Here is a 15,504-nt window from a genome sequence, read left to right on the forward strand (position 1 = left end):
AGTATTTTATCTAAATTGACTATTGTAAAATCATAACTACATCCTATTACATACCTCCACTTACAAATGTAAAACATGGTTTAGAATTAAAACATGCAAATGTACACTGTTAATTTTAACTGCTAGAAATTTTCACAATTTGATATGGTATCATAAAAGTTGAAATTCTGTGAATGTCACTGTCATTTTGTTTGTATCATAGGGCAGCAGAGGAATTTCCATTAGTACAAAGTTTTAAGATTTTTACTGACTTGGAAATTTGTTTTCTAACAAAATGAAAGTGGTTTGTAATATATATAGGGGTGTCACATGTACAACAGTGGTTGCTAGGTTCGCTATTTATATCATATTGATGTCAACTTTAAACATTATTATTGCTGATTTTTTTTTAAAGATGACATTGCAGAGTTACCATTTTTGCTCAACCGTATTTGGCTCTATTTGAAACCTTGAGTGTATTACTAGGTGTTTCCATGGCGAAAATAAGCCATATTTTAATGATTCTGTTTACAATACAAGCAATTTGGGATGTATGCACTTTTAATGTATGCAAATACTGTATGCATTAAGTAATTGTTTATCTTTGTCTGTCCATCCAATGTACAATTTAGTGAAAAAAACTTCTTGCAATCTACCAGTGTTATTTTCACAATTTTGGCAACATATTTTATTTTATGGCAGTGCTATCACTTGGATATGAACATTTTTTAACAACCAGAACCAAACTACCTTCTTACATTCTTACATTACTTGACTAACCACAATGTTCTTATATATCAGCAGAACTCCCTAAATAATTGTTTTTTTAGCTTTTTAATTCAAAATTCTGCAGTCACGGTATTGAATAGATTATGCTGTGAGAGCAACATATTGGAATGTGGTAGAGAAATGTATAACTTTGGAATGTTGTCTAATAGATTTACCTGACTACCTATACTTTACTCTCAATATACACTTTGTGGTTATAGCTCTTTGTTGTTTAAGACATTATACATCAGATCAAGTTTACCTATCCAGAACATGCATAATCCACTACTTCAGTGTTTTTTTTTGGCTTGCCTATAAGGAAGTGAAGGGAAAGTCAATGAACTAGCAAAATAGTTAATTTATATTGCATAGATGACCTCCCACACCCTACATGTATGCTATGATCCATCCTACCCATTGTAGTACATTTTCACATCTTATGCTGTGATCTGTCCTCCCTATGTACAGATCACGCCACGCTATGCTATAATCTACACGCCCTTACATATACAGAGCAAGCCATGTGTAGTTTAACTATGTTTTTTCTTGGTACATCATACAGTCAAATATCTGTGCATAGGGACCACTTAAAAAACCTTATTAAAATATCCTTTCAGGAAATTGTGAAATTTAGCATTTGAGTTGATCAAAATCAAATACTAGTATCGCTTAGTTTGACTTGAGGAAATTAAAAATTGTTGTATAAACAGATTGCTAATTATTATAAGAAAAGTGAAAATATTGCAGAAAAGGTCACATATTATGAAGACAGGTGGTCTTCATACTCAGGTTACTTGTATGATGTATGTGCCTTGGGGCTGCATAAAAGTGGTCGCTGTAGGCAGGTGGTCTTTATACAAAGGTGGTCACCTACTCAGGTTTGACTGTATCATATTTCTAATACATCGCCCTTGTACAAACTGCCAGAGGTTACATTGTAATGAGACAGAAGATGTTGATATGTGAGATCAGGAATGCTAAAGGAAATGAAAGCATGCTAATGACTGGTTCAGTGTGGGCTGATGAATGGATGAACACACTAAATAATGTAACCATGGCAACTGTTTTTCAATTGGGATTTGAAATTAAATAGCAACTTGAGACATTCTGGTTCATATTCCTCTTTGTTAAATTTTCTTTCATGAGTTCTATACTTAAATAAAATATCACTACAGGTAATAAGAGAGAGTGATAAAATATCCTGGTAATCACATGCATAGTATACAATGTCTGTTTAGAATTATGACTAACAAATTTGTCATGAAAATACAAAATTAAGCTACATGTTTTATGGCGATTTTAAATTAAAAACACGTGGAATAGACATTATGTGTGAAGGCAGGTTTTAGTTTACGTACAATATGTTCTCAATAAATATAAAAGGTTTTCAACACTGAAATAAAGCTAATGGAAAATCCAATAGCTTTAAATGAATGTTTACAAAAGTCACGGCAGCAATAGATGAGAGTACTTCAACTTTATATAGCAAGCAATGTGTCGTAAAGAATGTGAATACACATGGGAAGTAACATAAGTGAGTCCAAATTATTATATAGGTATTTATGAAAGAAAACTCAGTTTTCCATGTGACTCAAGTACTAGTAGTTCAAATGGTGAAAACATACTGACATTCAATTTCACATTTGTGCTGTTTTTTGAGCATATATATTCACTGTGTTTTTAATTTCAAGAATTTATTGTTATTTTACATGTTCACATAGTTTTAACTTAGATTTTACTTATCAACCAAAATAAGGAAATTGAAACACATTCAATAATGATCGTAGTAGAATGTATATATTATAGTATAATGGAAATATTCTGGATAGTACAAATGTACATACGTAGTATATGAAGTATGAACAATGCTTTATTGCTATACGTAGTACACTGTTAATTTTTAGCTCCGCTGTCGACTTTGTCGAGCGGAGCTTATCATATGAGTGATTGTCCGTCGTCGTCCGTGTCAATGTTTTACTTTTTCGACTTCTTCTTGAAAACTACAAGCCTGAATGCTTTGATACTTGGTGTATATGTACCTTGGGTAGACCTCTCTTAAGTTTGTTCATTTCATGTTGGTATCTTCAATTCTCTAATTTTGGTGAATATTTTTGTCATTTTTGGTAAAAAGTGATATTTTCGACTTCTTGTTAAAAACTGCAAGTGCAATTGCTTTGATATTACATATATAGGTACTACATGTGGACCTTTCTCAGATTTGTTCATTTCGTGATGATATCTTCAATTCTCTAATTTTGGTGAATATTTTTGTAATTTTTGGTAAAAAGTGATATTTTCGACTTCTTGTAAAAAACCAATAGTTCAATTGCTTTGATATTACATATTTAGATACTACATGTAGACCTTTCTCAGATTTGTTCATTTCGTGATGGTATCTTCGATTCTATAATTTTGGTGAATATTTTTGTCATTTTTGGTAAAAAGTGATATTTTCGACTTCTTGTAAAAAACCAATAGTCTGATTGCTTTGATATTACATATATAGGTACTACATGTGGACCTCTCTCAGATTTGTTCATTTTGTGATGGTATCTTCAATTCTCTAATTTTGGTGAATATTTTTGTAATTTTTGGTAAAAAGTGATATTTTCAACTTGTTAAAAACCAAAAGTTCAATTGCTTTGATATTACTATATAGATACTACATGTAGACCTTTCTCAGATTTGTTCATTTCGTGATGATATCTTCAATTCTCTGATTTTGGTGAATATTTTGGTCATTTTTGGTAGAAAGTGATATTTTCGACTTCTTGTTAAAAACTGTAAGTCCGATTGCTTTGATACTATACATATTGTTCATTTTCTAATGATGTCTTCAGTTCTTTAATTGAAATGTGCATTGCTAACAGCGGAGCTATCTCAGCCGATAGGCTGCTTGTTGTTCATTTAGGTTAATTTCTGATCAGACAGTAATTATAATCAAGCAAAAAAACTTGTGCATTGCATGTAGCTGCATGTTATCAAAGCAATCCTTTTGAACAACTGTCACTGTCAGAGTGACTCAGGGGTATTTTAGCACATAGAAGATATAGTGGGATAACACATTACAGATTTAAGCTTAAATTATTAAAAAAAATATATCTATATTTAACATTTGTTAAGCTTTGATTGCCTGCCAAGTAGCTGTATTAACCTTTGAATGACATTATTTGCCGCCAGCATTTTGACGCAACATTTAACAATTTTTTATTAAACTCTGCTGTCATTGAATATAGATGGTCGTCTGTTGTTGCATTTTCGACTAATTTTTGAATACTACCAACCCTATTATTTTTATATTTACGAGGTGCTACCTGTATCAGATTCATCATTTCATGATTATGTCTTTAATTATCTATATTTAAGCAAATATTTTTCATTTTGCTAAAAAATTATATTATTGACTATACTTCTTAGAAACAACTAGCCCAATGGTTTTAATATTTGATATGTACATACATGTACTTGATAACCAGGTGGACTTGTATGTACTTGTGGCTGTGTACTGTGCTATATTTAGCTCTGCTGTCGACTTTGTTGAGCAGAGCTTATTATATGATTGATTGTCTGGCATCGTCCGATGTCGTCAGTGTCAACTTTTTACATTTTTTTACTTCTTCTTGAAAACTACAATGTGCAATGCTAACAGCGGAGCTACTGTAAAGGGGTTAGTTATTCACTGGGTTTTAATTTTGTTTATTTCGCTGACTGGAATATGCGCTCAATTAAAACCCATTATCTATTATATAAAATGATAATACCATGAATTTAAAACCCACTGAATATGCCTGAAATGGTAAATCAGCGAAATTTTAACCCAGTTAAAATTAGTCATTTTACAGTATCTCAGCTGAGAGGCTGCTTGTTTATGTGGTTGGTTTGATCTTTGTTCTTGTGATTCTTGTGATATTGTGGGACTGTAGTGTACTTGTTGATTGTTTGTCAGTTGTTTGTTTTGAATTGTAATTTCCTGTTGATGACTATCATTTTGGATATCGTTTAGGTCATATGCTGTTACTTGTATTTCTGCTACATGTATATTCAACACTCAATTTTTCAGTATCAAAAATATTGAACATTCTCAATATCCATTGCCAGTGTCTACAGGTTTCATTTGAAGACTGTCAGGGCCCCATAATGCTGACCAGATTATCAATATTTTGTGACTAGTCCCGATTATAGTAAAGACAGATTATCAATGAATATTGCCTAGGTATTTGCTGTAGTTTAATTGCCTGCCTTCCAGTATCCAGTTTACTACATAAAACTCACATATATATGTTTGATAATTGATAACCAGAACAGTCAAATTAGAATTAAACGATTTCCTGGAATTGAAAAATAACTATAAAAGGTAAAATCTGTTTTTATTTCTCAAGAGTCTAACTTGGAACTTTCTAGGTGTAACTAAACCTTGACATTGAAAAAATGGCTGTTAAAAACACGCATTTCTATTTTCTGTTAGGAGTAGGCCATTAGAAATTATGGGGGGGGGGGGGGTAATTTGTATTTTGTTTATTTTCACCAGATAATATAAATGAAATTGTACAATATAATATCACATTATTCAAGTGATATTATTTATAGAAAAGCAAATGTACGTAGCAAATTTTCTGGTTGGTCACATAAATAGCTCTGAGGAGCTAGTCTAGTCTGTGACCGTGACTTGATAAAATAAATGATTTCAATGAGGTGGTGGTCTATTAAAGAAATATGTATCAAGGCAGGTAATATCAAATATGTAAACAATATTAACAATATACTGTGAAATGATAAAAAATAAAAAAATCAGTTAAAATACATACACATATTATCAGAAATATAAATGAATTAGTTTGAAAGAATAAACTCCTTTAATTTTGATGCTATTTAAATGCAGGATTTTTTAATTGTGAACTTCCAGTGTTTCACAGAAGCAAATTTCAGGTTATGCTGAGAAATAGTTACTGTAGATTGGTCGTAGGAAGACGTAAATTACCACTAGACGATTGTTCTGCAATTCTGCATAAGTAGACAAATTTACAATAACATCACATCCCAGAAAAAAAAAATCTGCACTGTCTTTTAACACTAGATGATGCATGATGTAAACTCAAATATGAGTTATTAAGATTGTATACTATTGCTTCTATCTAGTTTTTATGGCACCAAATAATGTATAGTATATCTATGCAGTTGGAATGAACACGAATGATTGATGGGTTTGTTTTACTCATTTTTTGACATTAAATACCAAAGTAGCAATTTGTTTCCTGACATTGTATCTAGGTTATAGACATGATTACTATGTTCAATGAAAAGAAAACCATGTATATAAAAAAAAGTGGCAATTCAAAATAATGGCTGACATTTGAGATTATTGAAGATATATCACAAGCTGGGTGTAGGCGGACATGTCGGCTTTTATAGAAACTCTCAGACTAGTAAATGTATAAATACCTGCACGAGTGCATCTTTTTTTTAATCTTTCGGTTTTGTGTATGTCATATTAAAATTGAATGTATAGACAAGTAATTGACAAGTAGTTGTCGGTAGATGTGAATGACCCATAAAGGTCACACATCCTGGTACTTATGTATGACAAGGCCCTAAAGGTCACACAACCTGGTACTTATGCATGACAAGGCCCTAAAGGTCACACATCCTGGTACTTATGCATGACAAGGCCCTAAAGGTCACACATCCTGGTACTTATGTATGACAAGGCCCTAAAGGTCACACAACCTGGTACTTATGCATGACAAGGCCCTAAAGGTCACACATCCTGGTACTTATGCATGACAAGGCCCTAAAGGTCACACATCCTGGTACTTATACATGACATGGCCCTAAAAGTCACACATCTCGGTACTTATACATGACATGCCCTAAAGGTCACACAACCTAGTACTTATGCATGACAAGGCCCTAAAGGTCACACATCCTGGTACTTATGCATGACAAGGCCCTAAAGGTCACACATCCTGGTACTTATGCATGACAAGGCCCTAAAGGTCACACATCCTGGTACTTATACATGACATGGCCCTAAAAGTCACACATCTCGGTACTTATACATGACATGCCCTAAAGGTCATACATCCTGGTACTTATGCATGGTCCTAATTAAAGATCCTTTCTGCGAATATCAATTCATAGTTAGTAAAATTAATTATTTGATTTAAATGTGATGCATGGGTTGAATTAGAGGCATATAATTGTATTTGCTATTTTAGTAACTAATGTATTTTTTGGATGATCCAGGTTACATTAGATGCAATTTTTGGTGTATGTGTATTTTATAGGGGATATTAGTAATAATAACTACAGTCGTATAATGTAAACTACAGTATAGTTTGAACATAAAATAACTCCCAAGCTGGCAATATGCAGGCTTTGTTCATAACAACTTGCAATTGTTAATATAAAGTGAGTATAAATGTTACCATGGACTATATATATTATTTAAAAAAATAATAGATCTTCTAGCATAAGTCTTCTGAATGAAATGTTGGTTGATTTCTCTAAAATTTGATAGTGGTTTGTTGTATTTTATTGAATTATCAGCTCTGTTGTGGGATTAATTAATTTGTTTCTTGACAATCTAGAAGTTTATATGTTTATATGTACTATAAAGGGGTTAATTATTCACTGGGTTTTAATTTTGCCTTTTATGTTGACTGGAAAATGCGCTAAATGAAAACCCAGTGAATATGTAAAATTTAGCATAGAACACATTATCTAAATGATAAAACCATGAATTTAAAACCCTCTGAATATGCCAGAAATGGTAAATCAGCGAAATTTAAACCAAGCAAAATTTGATGGGAAACCAAGAATTATAATACACTGTCAGGTTAAACTTTCCAATACATTAATCTTCTTATGTTGGTATTTGTGGAGTCACCTTTGTACATTACCACATTGTGATGTAGTTCAATTATGAAAGTTTAATGTCACACATCCAGAGTGTTGCTATGGCGTTACTATTAACTGCCATGGCAACGATGAATTAGCAGAAGTGAGTTACACCAGACTTATGAACAATTACTTGAAGCATGACTTGCTGTAAAAAGAGTGAAAATTTATGTATTTACTGCAGGGAATGAAAATACATACGCATGTTAAAAAAGATTTCCGATGTTTTATTCATTATTACTGCAAAGTAAAGAAGTGTTGAAACGTGCAAGGCGTAAATGTTTCGCAACTTTTCAAGATAATGACTGAATCACAAAATGAACCAATTTAATTATTTCCATATTTTTTTATTTTAAATATTCATAAAGCATTTAGTTCAAAATTAATAAAGAAATTGTAAAAAATGTGTTTAAACATGCAAATTGTTGCACCAAAGACATGTTGACAGGAAAAAGACAGTGCACAGAGTGTTTACATGCCTATACAGGTCTTTACAAACTGGATAATTATTTTGTTAACACCATCAGATGTATATGTTTTTTAGTCCCCGTTTGGACGCAGTTCGAAAACGGGGACTTATGTGTGTGCGTCTGTGCGTGCGTGCTGATTGTGATTGGTCCAGGCATTTCTAAGATACAGGTTCGGACCTGTATCTTAGAAATGCCTGGACCAATCACAATCAAACTTCACACATACATCTTACATGATATCATACATATGCAGGTCAATTTGTTTCATGATCTGATTCAAGATGGCCGAATGGCGGCCATTTTTGTGCTAAAAATCATCAAAATCGAGCATTTCCCGGTTGTTTACAGATGGATTTTGTTCAAACCTTGTATATGCGTTGGACATTATAGGACCTTGATGAACATCATTTTGTTTTACGATCTGATTCAAGATGGCCGAATGGCGGTGTCACACGCAATGTAATATTACCGTAATTGGTATAGTACAGGTGTGATGGTTCAAATACCAAAATGGCAACAGTAACAGAAAGACTTCCCTGGCGGAGATGATAAAATACGAACACGGAGCCAACAGATGAGGTTTCAACTGGTACTGGTATTATTATACTCTGCAAACATTAAGTACAATAACGCGGTAAAACTCCACTACTCCAATAACTAGATACTTAAACTCCAATACAATTCAACGAGATCTCCGATCTGATCTCAGTGCTGAACAACTCCCCTATATATACCCACACTGTCTATAAATAGACCATTACATCAGCATACATAATGAGTCTGGAACTTACTACAAATTTCTAGAATGTTCCATTACCTTCTATTGCCTTCTACAGTGTCCTATTACCTATTCAACCAACTTCTAAAAATTCCACCCAGACACAGTACGGTTCTAGAACATTCTCAGTCACACGGAAGTGGTAAACAAGTCGTATGCGACAGGTGGCCATTTTTGTGCTAAAAAATCATAAAAAGCAACCATTTCTCGGCTGTTTACAGATGGATTTTGCTCAAACTTGGTATATACATTAGACATTATGGGACCTTGATGCAAATAATTTTGTTTTTCAGATAACATTCAAAATGGCCGACTGGCGGCCATTTTGTATTAATCAATGTGGTTTCCGTGCCATATCTCCAATATATTGTTTTGACTGATTATGTTCAAATGTTAAATATTCATTATACATCATGTCATAGATATATTAGTTTGACGATCCTATTCAAAATGGCTGAATGGTTGTCATTTTTGTACTAAAAATCATCAAATATCAAGCATTTCTGGCATTTATGGATGGATTTCGTTCAAAATTGGTACATACATTAGACATTACGGGTTCCTGATGCACGTCATTTTATTTTTCAGATCAGATTCAAAATGGCTGTCTGGCGGCCATTTTGTTTTAATGAATGGGTTTCCAGACCCATATGTCTGACACGTTAGACATTACAGGTTCCTGATGCATGTCATTTTATTTTCAGATTCGATTCAAAATAGCTGACTGGCGGCCATTTTGTTTTAATGATTGGGCTTCTAGAGTCATATCTCTTAAATACTTTGACTGATTATATTCAAATTTTATATATTCGTTATACATATAATATATAATATATATATACATACATGTATTCAAAATGGCTGATATCTCTCAATATGTACAAGTACTTGTTTGAGGATCTGATACAAATGTCAATCATTTTAATGTTAAAAAAATCATATTCCTGTCATGGTTATATTCCAGCTATATTACTATAAAGATAACTATATATCTCAAATTTGATAACTAATGGGGACTGTGCCATGCATGGCTTGTTATTTAACGTTTACATGTACGCTCAACATCGAAAGATTTCACTATACAACAAACAGAATGTACCGGTACAAATAAATATAAAAATTTATTGTGATATTTATCATTAACATTTCATTCTTTTTAATGTCTTTCAGATGGGCATACTCACAACGGCTGCCATAATGTTGCACGAAATCCCTCATGAGGTGAATTTTAAATTGATAATAGATATGATTTTGAACATTTTTTTGTTTACATATAACTACATAAAGATGACCAAATCTTACTGATACATTTTTTTAGAAACGGCTACACAAGAAAATGAAATGTGATGTGAAATGTGAGGCACGCCATTTTGTGAAAAATAGTCGCACAGTAGGAACTGTAAATGATTGTGATGCACACTATATTGGGAAATGATACATAAAATCATAAAATTTTCTCTGATTAAAAATTTCAAATGTTTGATTAATTAAGATCTGAAATAAATATAATTGACAATGTCAATTTAATTTAATTATTCAGTCAATATTAAATTTTTAGAAAATTAAAAAAAAAAATATTTGGTGTGTGGGGTGGGTAGATCGGGCTACAAAATTGTCACTTTTTCAGCATATGCCTTACTTTTGTTTTTCGTGTAATTCTTTATTATAAATAGATTGGAGATTTTGCCATTCTCCTGAGGTCCGGCTTCAACAGAAAGGATGCAGCAAAGGCACAAGTGATGACTGCTGCTGGTGGATTGGTTGGAGCCACAATTACTTTATTAGCAGAGTCAGCCAAAGGCGCAGGTTAGATTGTTTTTCTTTCATCAAGGCTAAGTGTCCTGTCATTAAATGCATGTTGTGAAAAATATTGTATCTTACTGCTTATTGTTTGATATATTCTATATTGAAATATTCTCTGCGAATCAAAGGCATTCCCTTAATCTTTATAAATATTTATGAATTTCAAAATAAAAACTGACACAAGAAGTTTTTCTATTGCCTGATTGAATAACATTGGAACATTTTCAAATCACGTCGTTGTGCACTATGTTTATTGTTCGGATGGTCTATTTCAACAACTATTGAAATTCATATAAATATTTATAGGGATGAGAAAAAATGCTTTTGTTGTGCTGAGAGTAGACTTCATTATTAACAAGATTGACATATAGTTTGTTTTGTTCGACATAAAACATAACACGTCTGATCTTGTTACAGGAAGTTATCAGAACATTGTTGATCTTCTTTTGTTTCATTGTACTTTCAAAATTTGAGAGTCCAGCATGTCGTGGCTTATTATTTTGACTTCCCTGTGGGTTTATTATCATATGTTTCATTATTATTTTTTATATATTCCATCGGAATATTTTAATATTGAGGTGTCAAGTGGCAGTAGTGCATATATCTTTTGTATTTGCCATTGCCATATGGTAGTACTAAATTTGCTATATTAGTAGCATATGAGGTTTATGTAAATGACAGATATGTGTCAAAATAAGTGGTACTTGAATGATCCTGTATTCATAGAAGTCAGATCTCTTAATTTGTTTCTCAACAAATTTATATTATTGAGAGCATGAAAAAAATGTCATAATATGAATTATTCACTTTCTTCAAAGATTTATGTTTATTTTGTTTTGTTTTTTAAATTTTTATGTCACTTTAATAAACATTTCAGCTTTATTTATCTGAAAATGTCTTGTGATGTCATAACGTTATATGTACACTTCCTGTTCAAATGCGACCCAGTGATAATATTCAACATAGAAACCAATTTAGAATTGGGTGCTCTAATCAATTAATGCATAGACTGCTGTATAGCAACAATGTATTGATTGTGATGACATTTTCAAAAAGATGAATAAATTATGCCATATACATATTTATAATAATATATATCAATTTTTTTAAAAGTCCATGTTACAACAGTTACTAAACATGTAGATTACAAGGTCTATTTTAAATTCCAAATAATTTCAACAAAATTGTCATTTTATAAAAATAACTGCATTCAGTTTATTTATCCTGACATTCATTCATTTATTCATCCATCCATCCTATTCCATTCATGGACAGAAGCGTGTAGGTTTTCAACTACTAATTACTTGTATATTATATCCCCTAAGTCAGCAGAGTTGTTACTCTTAAGCTGAAAACAGTGAAAGAGATGAGTACAGTTGTATTGACTATTACTAAGTATGAGTAATTTCCATTTTTCAGGTGACAGCACAGTCTGGGTTCTACCATTTACATCAGGGGGATTCATTTACATTGCCATGGTTACCGTGGTGCCAGATCTACTCAAAGAACAGAACCCAGTGTAAGTTTACGTTAGATGTTGCTTTTATTAATAAGTTTCTGTGTGAGATCTCATGGTAATATTATCTCAGTGTATTTATGCTCTTTTCAATGGCTGACTTTATTACAGTTTCTTCACACAGGTGTTTTAAATGAGTTAGGATATATGACATTTTTCTGTCATAGAAACCAACTTGTCACTTATCGCATATAATAATGCCATATAATTGTTTCCATATTTCAAAATTTTTGACACAGAACACTGAGAAAATTACTTCCATTCAAATTTTTGTCTAGTACCAGACTTTTTTAGAAGGTACACTGTAAATCACTATCATTAATCATCGTTTATTCTTCACAGTGAATCATTTAAGCAAGTTGTTTGTCTGTGTTGTGGTGTTGCTGTGATGGGACTAGTGACTCTGGTTGTTGACTGAATATAGACCAGTTGCTAAAGATGATCAAGAGAAAAGATCAGAGGACAGCACCTCTTGCCACAACCCAACAGATTACATCCTCATATGTTAATACATTGCTAGGAAGTAAAGGAATATTTACAATGTCTTTTGAGTACAAATAGTAATCAAATAAATAATTGTTGTCGTTGAAAAAAATGATGTTTTAATGCAGATTTTTTGAATCACAAATTTCCAACTACTGTATATGCTTATTTGCTGAGTGTTATTTTTGCTTGTTTCATGGAAGGGTAAAACGAGAAATTGAAACCCAGTAACTTTGCAACCTTAACGTTTTCACCACCAGGTTCCTCTTTAGATCACAAATTCACAAAATAGTCCTGTTTATAGATTAGGACAAAAATAGCCACATTTCAGAATAAAAACTGGAAATTTACTCAAATTTTGTTTGTTGGCTCTAAAATTGGAGTATAAGAAAAAAAAAGTACAGAACAATTTTGCGAGAAAGTTTGGTGGTGAAAAGGTTAACCATAGAATGTATTATTTGTTTCACAAATGAATATAAAAGCTAGTGAATATCTCTGCAATGCTGAATTCATTTGAAATTAAACCCAGTGAATATTTCTCCTGCAGTATTCACTTTTTGTCAAAATTCATTACTATTTTTTCCATTTTGTGCAGATTATCATATAAATGCATAATATTTTCCACCAGTAATTAGAAGTTATTTGGATTAGATAATCTTCAATTTAATATTACATTATAAAAATTGTGTTAGTGTAATTTTTTTTTCTAAACCAGATGCAAAGTTAGTGTTATGATGATTTACTTTCAAATAAAAAATTGATGGGAAAAAATTCTCATGATTTAAAACTTTTATTTTACTGTAGGTTACTTTAATTTTAATTTTCACAAATTTCTGAACATTGTATAAAGACATAAACATATGCACTAGATTAAAAAAATGACAGCTATGATAAATTCTGAGTGAAATTAAAGTATTCTACAGTAATAGATGATGGTGAGATCTCTGATCATTTTATCTTGTCTTCACAATAAAGATGCATTTAAACTTCTGATGTTTTTATCAGTTTTGAGCCAAAACAGAGCATCCTTTGACAAATTGGTCTGAAATAAGAATTTAGAAGATTAGAGTGAGTTACATTATGTACAGTGATATGAGCAAACATATTACAAGTCAATATTACTGTGTTGTATGTTTGCATAAATAGAAATGAACAAGATTACCACTGTATTTAAAAACACACATCAGCACCGTAATAAATATTTCGCAAATAAGGGCACCAGAAAAAAAAAACACAGCCCAAAATAACTATTTCTCTCGCAGACTTGCGTTAACCAAAGTCACTAGAAAAGATTTTCCAATGTCTTTGCATTAACATATACATAGATTACGATAGTTTTGTATTTTGCCTGTCTATGTATTTACATTACATATCATCAAAACAGTTACACACCCCTCATCTTATAAATATTTGCTGAATTTAATATCAAATTTTAAGAACAATAATTAAAACCTAAATTTTAATATATAGTATTCAGTGGTATATAATTAGGTAGAAGTAATTGGTTTCATGAGTGCAATCTTCTGCATTATGTATATATTTATAAAGAAAAAGTCTATTTTGTTCTCTATTAATAGCAGATTTAGTAATTTTTATAAAACTATATATTTTCTCAAACCTTTTCTGATTATTGCAAGATAAATGTTCTCTTACAGAAGAAATAGCTATAAATTTTACATGCTATTGGATTGCAGTATATATATGTCTAGGAGCCTCAATCTGAGTAGTATACTCAATGTCAACTGTGGGGGCGCTAGACTGAGGTGTCTGAAGTCTTCCACTTGTGTCTGATTAATTTTCTGCACTCTGTTTTCATATCTCAAATCTTTGTTAATTTTTTTTCTCCCAAGTTCTGTAGAAATATTACTCAGAAAGTTAATGGATTGTTTTATTAATTTGTGTGAAAGTATATATAATTACAGTAAATTAAATGCATTCATGTCAAATGTGTGAATTACTATATTTGTTCCTTTAGAATATTTTGGTTGTATTTTATCAATCATGTGTAAAATTTTCAAATAAAATAAGTGTTTGAATTTGTGCAAACAATCTTATAGAACATGTTATAATTTCTTGTTTATGTACAATAATGGCTTTCATAAGTGCGACATTATATGTATACTCGTAGAAATGAATGCATTGAATTGATTTGTTTACAATACCTGTACCCAATAACAAATACTTTATTTACACAATGTTTTTGAACTAAAAAGATATTAAAACTTTGTGATCTGTTTTTTATTTCGCTCCAGTGTGCGAGGTACACAATGCAAGTCTTTCTGATCACCCTGTCTGTCTGTACTGGTATGCATGTACAGTTGTATGTATGTATGTATGTACGTATGTCTGTTCCACCATTATGGGAATCTCGGTAATTGTCGGTAAGATCTCAATGAAACTTAGTTCATGGATGCTCTGGGACAATGAGCAAACCTGGTTAGTTTTTGGTTGAAGTCTGCTTATTAATTAACAGATTTGCACAATAATTAATAGTTTTTCAGCTTTTCCACTGATATCCAAAATTCTAATCACATTTCAATGAAACTTAGTACATGAATACAACTCTAAGGCAATGTGATGGTCTAATTACCGGTAGTTGTTGGTTCATATACATCCATTATAATTACCTAATTTGAATAATAATTTACATCTCGCTTTTATATTGATTCTTTTTAAGAATTATACCCGCTTTTTTATAATAAAACTTGGTACATGTGCCCCTGAACAATACACATAACTGATTCGTTTTGGGTGGAAATCTATGCATAATAATTGCTTAATTTGTATAATAATAAATGTAAATTTTTCTA

The 15,504-nt window shown here is 31.6% G+C and overlaps 1 protein-coding gene across 1 annotated transcript in view; it reads left to right on the forward strand.

Annotated features, from left to right (window-relative positions):
• LOC102808771 (zinc transporter ZIP13-like) overlaps positions 1 to 14,921 on the forward strand; it is a 52,096-nt gene extending 37,175 nt beyond the window's left edge. The window contains exons 6-9 of the mRNA XM_085504258.1: positions 10,063 to 10,113; positions 10,566 to 10,698; positions 12,115 to 12,214; positions 12,554 to 14,921. Of these exons, the coding sequence (XP_085360384.1) occupies positions 10,063 to 10,113; positions 10,566 to 10,698; positions 12,115 to 12,214; positions 12,554 to 12,629 (360 nt within the window). The 3' untranslated portion in view covers positions 12,630 to 14,921. The remainder of the gene's footprint in view (positions 1 to 10,062; positions 10,114 to 10,565; positions 10,699 to 12,114; positions 12,215 to 12,553) is intronic.
• The last annotated feature ends 583 nt before the right edge of the window (positions 14,922 to 15,504 follow it).

The sequence above is a fragment of the Saccoglossus kowalevskii genome, chromosome 10 (genome assembly GCF_978046115.1).
Source record: "Saccoglossus kowalevskii chromosome 10, keSacKowa6.1, whole genome shotgun sequence".
Lineage (NCBI taxonomy): Eukaryota > Metazoa > Hemichordata > Enteropneusta > Harrimaniidae > Saccoglossus > Saccoglossus kowalevskii.